The 11,542-nt window shown below is 40.2% G+C and overlaps 1 protein-coding gene across 2 annotated transcripts in view; it reads left to right on the top strand.

Moving 5' to 3' along the window:
* Positions 1–241: 241 nt before the first annotated feature.
* Positions 242–11,542, top strand: part of SNX2 (sorting nexin 2) — a 35,547-nt gene continuing 24,246 nt past the window's right edge. For both annotated transcript variants that reach the window (XM_065744323.1, XM_065744322.1), the window contains exons 1-2: positions 242–388; positions 6,095–6,212. In XM_065744323.1, the coding sequence (XP_065600395.1) occupies positions 281–388; positions 6,095–6,212 (226 nt within the window). In that variant the 5' untranslated portion in view covers positions 242–280. The remainder of the gene's footprint in view (positions 389–6,094; positions 6,213–11,542) is intronic.

Raw genomic sequence — 11,542 nt, 5'->3', positions numbered from 1 at the left:
AGGAGTAAGCGTATGCACCAGTACAGCCTGGGGGCGGACCCGCTAGAAGGGGCTTATGAGGAAAGGGAGCCGTGGGTCTCGGTGGGCAACGAGCTCTGCCGAAGGAAGGTTCGGTCCCCAACGGCGCGACCCACAGCCACGCGCCGCAGCGCAGAGGCCCCTCCAGCACCCGCAGCACCCAGTAGCGCGCTCCCGGCACGGCGCGCGCTCCCTGCCCTCCGTCACGTGCCGAGAGGCGGGGCGGGCGTCACGTGAGCGCGGCGGCCGGGCTGGAGGGAAGATGGCGGCGGAGCGGGAGCCCCCGCCGATGGGGGAGGTGCGGTCCGCCGAGCTGGAGGAGCTGGAGGACGGCGAGGACCTCTTCACCAGCACCGTGTCCACGCTGGAGGTGAGAGCCCGGCCCCTGCCCGCCCGGCGCTGGCTGTCACTGCAGTATTCGGTCGGGCCGCCCGGCCCTGCCGCGGGAGCGGCTCCTGCTGCCGGCCCTGACCTTTCCTCCCACGGGCACCCCGAGATCCCTCTATTGAAAAAAAAAAAAAGAGGACGGAAAACGACAGAGCGCTTCTCCAGGCGCCGGGGGCTGCTTCTTCCGCCTCGCCGCTCTCCCTTGCCGCCAGGGCAGTGCGTGCCGCTCTTCCCCGCGCTGCCACCTTTCCCTGGGCGCTCCGAGACTTGCTCCGCTCCCGCTCCTTGGCGGCTGGCGGGGCGAGGGGCACGAAAGCCGCGGCAGGTGGCAGTGCTGGGCCCCGCGCAGTGCCATAGCTCTGCCAGGAGGTAGTGAATGGGGAAGAAAAAAAACAGCCTACTAATGGCTGCGTAAACGCTTCATCGTGCTGAAAACCGCCGGTTTGCCTGTTCGTCGAAGCAAGTGCTTTTCTTGCTGTGTTGTAGTCGTGTTCCGCCTTGCTGATGTCTTTCAGATGTTTCTTCTTGTGCACAGTGAGCCATTCACACATAAAAGTGTTGCTGCGCCTATCTTCCTGAAGTTTCCTGTCCTTGACCTTTGCAGTAACAGGATCAGTGTACGTTTCTTTGTTCTCTGGCTGTTGCCTGTCCTTAACAAAAAGGAATCCGCATACAAAGTGTCTATTCAGTGTACTTTAAAGATACTTTCCTTCAAGTTGCTTTTCTTTTTGTAGATGCATCCAATGGGCTATGGCAGAAAAAAAGATGTGTGGAATCATGCCATGAAAGAATAATGAGTAATGTCAGCCTGCAGTTGATGTAGTTATATCAACAGACTTTTGTCCGTCTTTGTGTGACACTGTGTTACTGGAGTCTTTCTGTCTGTTCAGAAGACTCCGGTAAAACTTCAGTATCATTCTTAGTGATAAATCTGTTGTGGCTTAAATTGTACACTGCAATAGAATTTATGCCTAAATCACAGTTATCTTAATGATAAAATGTAGTCATTGAAAGCTTCTATAACTTGAACCTGACAAAAAAAATGTATTTTCCATAGCGGGGCTTGGTTGATGTTTCTGTTGTGCCACTTTTATATGCAGTTTATTTGGAGAAAAGTAGCTAAATAGAAAGGGGAAGCCTCTTTGCTGAAAGAGGAGCTTTAAATTGCTTTGTCAGTAAAGCCTTTTTGATGTCTAATCAGCTACAGCATTTAGGGAAGAGTACTGCTTTTGTATTTTTGTAGCAAATTTGGAAGGAAGAGTTCGTGATTCATGAAGGAAGAGAAGATTCAACTTTTCAGTAGCACGATTCTAAGTAATTTAACTTAAGCATTAGTCTGAAGAGGAACAGTTATCTCACAGTCTGGGCCTAATTAAGCTTCTGTCCTGATGTTTTAATCCTATAAATATTCTTGAAGTAGCTATTTTCAAATGGTAGTGGAAGTTCAATAAAGTAACAAGAAGATCTTGCTGTGTGGAAAGGGTTCTTAGCAGGTTTGTCTAGGAGCTCTGCATTTGCTTTTGGTATGATTAATTTCTGTTCTTGGCTCCTCTAAGCTTTTTTTCTTGCTTTCATTCTCTTCGAAGCACACAGAAATCATCCTGTTCCTTCCTTACCTACGATTTGACTGAGGGCTGGAAAAGCTGTAAAATTCCTAATAAGCCTTCCGAAAAGCTTCCATATTAAAACATCTCTTAGAGAACACATGCTGATTTAAGTTTGTTCTGACAAAATATAAATTCAGTGTACATTATGAACAGTAAATATGAAATGCTTAAACGCAATCTGTAAGGAAGACTCACTGACTTTGTTGACTAATCAAATAGAGACTTGTGTAATTCAAGCTGATTTCTCTGAATTTGAAGAGAAAGAAGCTGAGCTTCAGCCTTGTGTGCAAACTGAAATTTAATGTCTCACATTAAACTCTCTTAATTCTAGAATGTAAAATGTTCAAACATCACACTGAGCTGTAACATCTGGAAATTCTAGGGCGTAAGAGAATGTTCTAGGGCTTGAAAAACTGCTGCATTGGAGTTAATGAGAACACTTCCCTTCCTGTGAAAACAGGACTTGAAAACTCTGGGCAGCTGTCTGAGCAGCAGCTTGTATAAGCTGGTACAATGCTCGTTTCCTTGTCAGATATCCTCAGTGCCCCTGAGCAGCCAAATGATTCTTGAGTTTTCACTGTGCCAACACTATTGAAACGCCTCATGGAGTATCTCCCATTAAATTCATGATCACAGTGTGGTCTCCTTTTAGCAGCCATAGTTGCTCTCATCAGTGAAAATGCCACACTAAATTGGACAAACGGTTCATCTAAGCCAAAATTGTATTTCCTGTGGTAGTTAGTGGTGTGCGCTGTGTGAAGGATGTTACTGATGATTATTTGTGTTTGTGCTTATCCGCAGTACAGTCCCAGCTACTGTTCTTTGTAGTTCAAGGGCCAAGGTGCCCTAGGTAGCACTGTAATTTTAGTAATCCTCTGTGGATTTACTTAGTTTCTAAGTTTCTTTTTTTTTTTTGTTTGTTTGTTTTAAATCATCTCTCTCTTCAGTAAAGCAGGTGCCATATGAACATGTAGCTAAGTTGCCACTGACCCGTTTCAATTTCAATTTTCAATGTTTCTTTTTCTTTTTTTTTAATTGTTGGACTAGTATACTGTTACACTTCAAAGCAATGAGTATGCAGTAGAAATGGTAATCTATCAAGGACTGTCATTTACATCAGCGTGTATATGTAATCTCATTGGTAGTTTAACAGTTTATGTCTTAAACCTGCATTATGAGCTTTTTTTTTTTTGTATAGAAGGCAAAATATTGAATACACATGTATCCAGATATCTTTACTGTTATGTGTTTGATTTAACAGAGACAATTAAAGTTGTCATGACCTCAATAAAATATCTGGTGGTAAAATACTAAGTTCTTGAACACTGTATTGTATCTTCACAGAAAACTAAGTCTGCATTCAGCATTTATTAGTGTAATTCTATTGGAAGTATGTTCCTCAGTGTAAAACACAGTATGTGATGGAAGCATATACTAATTTATTCTGGTATGACTGTGCACATCCTCTTTCTTTCCACTGAACATCTCACTGTTCTACCTCTGTCTTTATTCTGTTTAACCATGCAGTGATTTGTGAACTTCTGTCAATGCTGTTGCACTGAAAATGATCCGGATTGCCTCAAACAACTGGAACAGTATGGCACTCTGCTTTTGTCAACCTGCTATGTCATAGCCAAGGGAGGTTTTGCAGAGTTCAGGCAACTGGTAATTTGGTCTGTGGAAGACCCTACAATTGAGAAAACAAATGATGACCAAACATATAAGGCTGTAACTTCAGCCAGTAGAAAATATGAGAACTTGTTTTTGCGCTTTCCTGCATCAGCGCTATAAAGTTACTCATTTACTGACACTCCAGTATAACTTGCAATGCAAAGGAAGAAATTTGACCTTGTTACTGCCTCTGTAGGTTAGAATGTACCCATAGTCAGAAATTGCAGTGGTTGGAAGGGACTTCTGCATATCATCTAGTGTTCAACCCCCCTACATACTACAGCATCTTCCTAGTTAGGCTGCAAATCTTCTCATCAGGTATCTGTTGGAGAGCAAGTAAAGCAGAATCCTGAGTGTCCTGTGTACCCTGCTATTTTGATTATTGGATGCTTCTCCTATTCCTTTCTGCTTAGGAATCAGACAGCGGCTTTACAGGCATTTATCTTTCAGGAAATAAACAAGTTTGTGAATCATTGGCCTCAGATAAGCTGAAATGTTTGTATGTCTTGTGTCAGTGAGTTTTTGTTTTTCTTGGTTTCTTTTCTGATACTTTCACTGCTTTATGTACTGGATCCTCTGTCAGCCTTTTTTTAGACATTTTAGCTGTATTTCATAGGTATAAAAGGACAAAGTTGGACTGGAGGATTTGGTGTAAGCTCTCAGCTAACAGCTGTAGCTTGATATTGGTGTGGGTGTTGTTGTGCTGTGTTCGAAAGGCTGAAGAGAATAATTGGATTATTAGGCATTATGGATTCTAGTTCTTATAGACAGGGTAACAGCTGTCCTGCTGAAGGTAGCTTTTGAGGATAACAAACAAAAATCTGTTGCAAAACTCTTAACAAGCTGGTGCTGTGTCCAAAGTTCATGTTCAGACAATGAATCATCTTTAAGTAGCTTGTATGTGCTGTGATTTAAGTTCTCAACATTTTTAGCTTTTTTCTTAATATTAAGAGAATATTTAACCCCATCCTTCATTTGTCACATCCGAGAATGCCAGCTGTTGAAAAATTCCTGAGAGCCATTGAAGGATTAATCAGATGGGAAATTTCAGCAAAAGGCTATTTGGAAGGGAAGACGTTTTGCCCGAAAATCATCTTCAGAGTTAAACTTTAATATTTACTATTCTTAAAAACAGAACTTGAGATTATGCAACACATACAAATTTATGTTATGTTGAACTAGTAAATAATTAATAGAACGCCTTTATCACTGGAGATCTTGCTGTAAACAGTTACTTCTGTAACTTATAAACACAAGCCTATTCATACAAATTGTTATTTGTAAGAATTTGCATGAATAAGCTTTGTTTCTTGAGCTTTATGCGGTGCCTTTAGGGTTTATTTGAGGTATCTCATTTGGTGAATATTCTCCACTTGTGCTTAATGGACAGTCCCCTCCCTGCCCTGCTCCACCCCTCTGTTGATGCTGCCCAGGATACAGCCGGCCTGAAACCTTTCATATCTGTTTTGAATTATGATCCTCAGCAAAAGCTAGGAGGCATGTGATGGTGCAGCTTACAGACACCCCCTGCGAAGTGCACATGTTCAGAGCAAATATGCTGTTGCTGAGAACTCCTTATATAGATATCTTTGATAAAACTGCAGGAAGTGAGTTTTTCAAATTTTCTAGTACTGTTGAAATAACTGTGGTTGGTACTTACTGGATAGGATTTGGTAATTGAAGAAGTGATCTTCAGTTGAAATTAATTTGTTTTCTGAGTAAGCTGTACATTTGGTATCCCAGCTTCAGTATTGATTCTGTTTTCCTGAGTGTATTCGTTTTCACAGGGCAAATTCTAGTCCTCAGTGATTAAAAACAAACAATTGGAAAAAAAAAAAAACCCAACCACAAAACTTGCATCATAGTTTACATGTCAGTACAATGTTATCCTCTGTAGCAGTAATCTCCTAATTCAACCTATTGTAAAGATACCAAAACTGCCTGTGGCTACATGCAGGGTTCTCTTCTTCTGGTGGTGTCAACTTTTTCTTTTAAAAATCTGAAAAATTGATACAGGAAACTTGAAGATAGCGTTATTCATTTTTTCCTACATACATATCTAAATAGAGGCCTTATAAGCCTAAAAAGGAGTTCAGTAATGAAATTGCATTCAGCAATACTTGTTCTTGATATTTCTGTAGCTGCTTTTGTTACTCAGATTTGAGGAAATGAGTAACTTTTTTCTCCCCCAAAAAGAAATGGAGAGCTGCTGACTAGCTCATATCCTTTGTTCATTGTTATTACACTAGGAGTAGGAAATGGAAATAGCTGACATGATTTCCTTTCTGTGCATCTTTCCTTGTTTCTTTGCAATGAAAGAATATTTGTTGCAGTAATTCCTACATGCTGACACATGGCATCCAGTTGCATGCCAATTATTTCACTTCTTTTTGTTTGTTTTCTTTTAACAGTCAAGTCCTTCATCTCCAGAGCCAGCAAGTCTTCCAGCAGAAGATCTCAGCACAAACTCCAATGGTCCAAAGCCAGCAGAAATCATGATAGATGATGATAGAGAAGATCTTTTTGCTGGTAATTACATTTTTCTTCTGGTGTGTCTGTGTAAACTCTTTTACACTTGGACTTTAAGGAGTGTGCTTTTTTGGAAAGGGGAGTTAATGCTTTCTCATGCTATTTAATGTCATTTTCATTGCTTGACTGGAAGGAGATTTGAAGCAATTCCCTTTTAATGGAAACTTCAGTTTTATCCAATTTGATATTATAGCCATTTTTAACCATTGCTTCTTACATCAAAGGTACACTTTCTGGAAAGTTCATTAAGTAATGAATTGATATGTTTGAGTATTAGCAGTGTCACTAGCCTTCATCAACATTCTTCACTGGATTCACCAACTATACTTATTTCAAATCCTGTGATCTTCTGAAATATGCTGTTAAATTTCTGACCTTGAAAATTGTCATGAGGAATAGTAATAAAGAGAGAGAAGTTTCTTTTTTGCTCTGATTTGTTTGTTCTGTAATTATAATGCATCTTGATACTACAGTACAGTGATACTACATTGTGAAACTTTTGGAGCATAACCTTTCAGTTTGAACTAAGATTTTACCTTGTTAAATAGTTAAAACAAAGTGATATGCAACTTTCAAGCCAGAGAGTATTTCCTTTTTTACAAGACAATTAGGAGGCAACTAATTTCAGAAGTGCTTGATTTTTGTTTCTGTTACTTGACAGTACTGTGCGTTTGGAGAAGGATGTATGAAAGTTTTGATAAGTAATCAGCCTAATGATAACACTTACTTCTACTACTTCATTAGTCAGTTATTACTCTAATATTGGTTTTCTGCTGTCTTAAATGAGTTGTGGTTTCTGTTGCAATTAGAGGTTTAGGAGTGTTTACTGTTTAGGAATGGAGGTATAACACTTGGATTATATTTATTATGTCAAGAGGTGGTTATGTGTGTTCTTCTCAATAGTTACACTTTCCCTACTGCTACTTTTTGGTGAGTCAGTTGGCAGTCTGTTTTGAGTATAATCTTAATATGATCTCATGGATTCTCTGATACAGCCATTTGAAAGTAAGTTCTTATTTTTATAGATAGCTATATACATAAGTGCATCATCTTCATTCTGAACCTATCAAATTTCCATATGTTTGAACTTTATTTACTCATGACACTGTTAGAATATACTGACCAGATTTTTGACTCTCGGAAACTATTTTAAGATAAATAGTAGAAAATCAGAAGGGCTTTCCTAGTTCTTTCATGTTTATGTTATGTAATTTTATGACTTGAAGAGACTGGCAGTGCTTCAGGAAATGCGTTTTCTAGTGCTAGTAGTTTGTACAGTATGTAAAGCAGTCTTTTGTAGCCATAGAGCCGTCTGGAATGGAAATTTTAGGAAAGCCAATTCTCATCTGGCTGGATAATATAAAAGAAGAAGGTGGCTGGGTTAAATATTGATGGGAACCTGACGGAAGGAACAAGGGTTAGCAGCCAGATTGTTTCAACTGAAGTGAGTGCTGTGAGAAAGCAAATGAAACTGATCTAATGAATTTGAGTTTATCTGTGAAAGACATTATTTTAACTGCATATAGCATTGAACTGAAAGCATCTGACATACTACATGTCTAACTCAAGTAAAACTGGTTTGTGAAGGGCAATTTATGTACAGGCTGAGGCTCTGTGGAGTCTCAAACAGGGAAGAATAGCAATTTATGGAGTGGAAGGTAGATTTTTGCAGTATCTTGTTGTAAATAGGAAGTTTGCATAGTGTAGTTGTGTCCTACTGAAGAACTAGTTTTGTATCACTGGCAGTACGTGAGTTCTACAAAATATAAAAGAAGTCAACTTTGTGTTCAGGTGTTATACTGTCACAAGGATAATAACATTGGTTCTTTCTTAGGACCATTCTGCTAGGCAGTGATGTTAATCCAGGCATTCAGTAGAAACAATATGATAGGATACGTCTGCTTTTGGCTGGATTGCATAAGCCTTAATTTCTATGGAAGCAAGACCTAATTAAAATATAGGTGTAACTGAGTTGTTGTTTTTATGTTTTTTTTTTTTAATTGAAATTCCAGAAAAGCATATCTGCCTAGCCTACATGAACAAATTAACTGGAGAGGAAAATAATGGAATACCACATTTCATAATTTCATTTCATAACTTGTTCCTTCATATTCCTTCTTAACATGAGCCGGCAGTGTGCCCAGGTGGCCAAGAAGGCCAACGGCATCCTGGCCTGTATTAGAAATAGTGTAGGCAGCAGGAGCAGGGAGGTGATCATCCCCCTGTACTCAGCTCTGGTACGGCCGCACCTCGAGTACTGTGTTCAGTTTTGGGCCCCTCACTACAAGAAGGACATTGAGGCCCTGGAGCGTGTTCAGAGAAGGGCAACAAAACTGGTGAGGGGCCTGGAGCACAAGTCTTATGAGGAGCGGCTGAGGGAGCTGGGATTGTTCAGTCTGGAGAAGAGGAGGCCCAGAGGAGACCTTATTGCACTCTACCACTTCCTGAAGGGGGGTTGTGGTGAGGAGGGGGTGGGCCTCTTCTCCCTGATAAATAATGACAGGACGAGAGGGAATGGCCACAAGTTGCGCCAGGGAAGATTTAGATTAGACCTGAGGAAACATTTTTTCTCTGAAAGAGTGGTCAGGCACTGGAATGGCCTGCCTAGGGAGGTGGTTGAGGCACCATCCCTAGCGCTGTTCAAGAAGCGTTTAGATGAGGTGCTAAGGGATTTGATTTAGTAGTTGGGTAGGGATAGTGATAGGAGGATGGTTGGACTAGATGATCTTGTAGGTCCTTTCCAACCTTATGAACCTATGAACCTATATTGAATTATTAGATGCTATAAAATCCTGGTAAAGGAAATGCAATGGATGGCTCCTGAAATGAGAAACTGACTCGCTGGGAGTATAAACAATCACAGCTTAGCAGCTGAATTTGTGAAAACTATGGAGATGTTCTTTTCTAGTTCCTGTAGGCTTGAATGTATTCTTTTCATTGTTCATCAAATAATGAAACTGTTAAAAAAAAAAAGATGAGAGAGTGAATTATGACTTCATATTCTGTGTTGATGTAAGTCAGAGTCTGGGATATTGTTTTCAGATTTTTTTGACTTTACTTACTGCTTCTTTGCTGTAGTATTTCTGGGGCAGACATAGGAAAATATCTGAAATAATTTTTTTTAGATATTTCTTACCTCATCTCTGCTGACTCCTAAGTTCTTTGTCAGAACGAATTAAAACTGGGCTGAAAAGGTGGAAGAAAATGTTTTCCATCTGCTGTTGGAGACTAGTAAACTTTGTGGCTTCATTTATGAGTACTGTGGTTCTTGTCTCTGTGAATATATAAACTGTGTTCCTGAACTCATTCAAGTGCTTTCAGTCATAGTATAAAAGTCATTGTGTTATTTACTTGGCCAAAAATGAATTACTATATGTTGGCCTGTATACCTCTTACGTGTAGGGAACATTGTGGTCAGTGCTTCAGGGCACAGACATGATAAAGGGCCTGGAGCATCTCTCCTATGAGGAAAGGCTGGGTGATATTGGTCTGTTCAGCCTTGAGAAAAGAGGACTCAGGTGATCTTAATGTTTATAAACATAAAGAAGAGTGGGGGTCTAGAGGATGTGATCATCCTCTTGGCAGTGGTCTGTGGGCACAGGACAAAGGGAAATGGACTTAAACTGGAGCATAGGAAGTTCCTCACCAATATGCAAAGAAAATTCCTTGCAGTGAGGGAGACGGAGTGCTGGAATGGGCTCCCCAGGGAGGCTGTGGATTTTTCTTCTCATGTAAGACCCAGCTGGATGCCTGCCTGTGCAGCTTGCTGTAGGGAGCCTGCTTTGCAGGGAGGTTGGACTTGATCTGTGGAGGTTCCTTCCAATCCCTTCAGTTCTGTGATTCTGTGGAAGCTGAAAATGGATCCTCATGAGCAAGTATCTTAACTGCTCTGCTCCGGGGGAAAAATGGTGCATTTTGGTTGGAAATTTTTCTTTGTGAGAGTGTGCTCTTCAGGTTCTTTTTTATTTTCTTAAGGTGCTTTTTAATTATCCCCCCCCCCCCCCCCCACACACACACACTCGGAAGTTTGTGCAGAAAAGCATATCATAATTCTGTGGACCAGACAAAACATACTTTAAGATGAACTGAACAGCAAGAATTTCTAGTGGTAGTGTCTGTCAGTCAAGAGTTAGGTGCAGATACATGGCTGGTTATTAGAAGCTGGTTATTGATTTCTAGGTCTTTTCTGTGAGAACCAAACAGAAAAATGTAGTGGCTGCTTTGTTAACAGTTTCTTTTCTCACTGTGGCTGCTTTAGTCCATCTGTTACATTAGTAAGGGTTGTGGCCTGTGACTTACATGTATTAGGGCAGTCTGTTCTTTTAGGTTGTTTGTCTTCAAAATGCAGAACTTGTGCTTTTGAAAATTATACAGAAAAGCAAGTCATCAAGATCTCCTTTTTCATGTGAATATTAATACAGAGTAAAAACATACATATATATAACCCACTCCCACACACAGCTAAACATACACGTTTTCTGTGGATCATCTGAAATGAATAAGTAAAGCAAGTGTTTCTGAAAGCATTGTACTTTCTCCTGTGAAACCTACAAAATTCACCTCTCAGTGAAAAAATAAATGTCAACTACATTTTAGTCCACACTAGGTTATGTAATCTCTCAAATTGAAATGATGTGTGTAAGAAGTGTAACAGGCAGAGATCGTCCAAACTAGTCTGTTTCTTGAGAAGTAATCCTTCATCTTACATACTCGTTAAAGGCCGTATTTCTAAGTGGGGAAAAAAGGTAGAAAGTGCAAAAGTCTGCTGTTCTTACTTTAGAAATAATGCTTGTTTTTCCCTTTGTTATATGTCTCGTAGGACAGTAATTAATTATGAAATTAATACTTCTAATTATATATAATAATTAAATAAATATTATAAGAAGATATACGATAATTTTACTTTTAATACTTCACATCTAAATGAAGAGTATGACATCCTTTGCTGCTTTCTCCCCTCACACCCTTCCACTGAGTTTTCCATTTCTCTCTTCTAGAATTGTAGAATGTCGTATGCTGTGTGTATGAAAATTTGGAGTGAGAAGTAACAGAAGAGAGAGTAGAATGAACTGTAGTTTCTTCTTTAAAAATAACTGATTTATTGTTAAAAATAACTTTAAAAATAACTGATTTATTGTTACTTCAGCAAGGCCTTTGACACAGTCTCCCACAGTATTCTCCTAAGGAAACTGGCAGCCCGTGGTGTGGACAGGTTCACTCTTCTCTGGGTGGAGAACTGGCTGGAGGGCCGTGCCCAGAGGGTAGTGGTTAATGGAGTTAAGTCCAGCTGGCGTCCTGTAACGAGTGGTGTCCCCCAAGGGTCAGTTTTG

Source organism: Cyrtonyx montezumae, unplaced genomic scaffold (assembly GCF_038088225.1).
Source record: "Cyrtonyx montezumae isolate F1298 unplaced genomic scaffold, pur_monq_1.0 scaffold_30, whole genome shotgun sequence".
Classification (NCBI taxonomy): Eukaryota; Metazoa; Chordata; class Aves; order Galliformes; family Odontophoridae; genus Cyrtonyx; species Cyrtonyx montezumae.
Note: the sequence above shows the minus strand (reverse complement) of the source record. Positions and strands in the feature narration are given on the sequence as shown.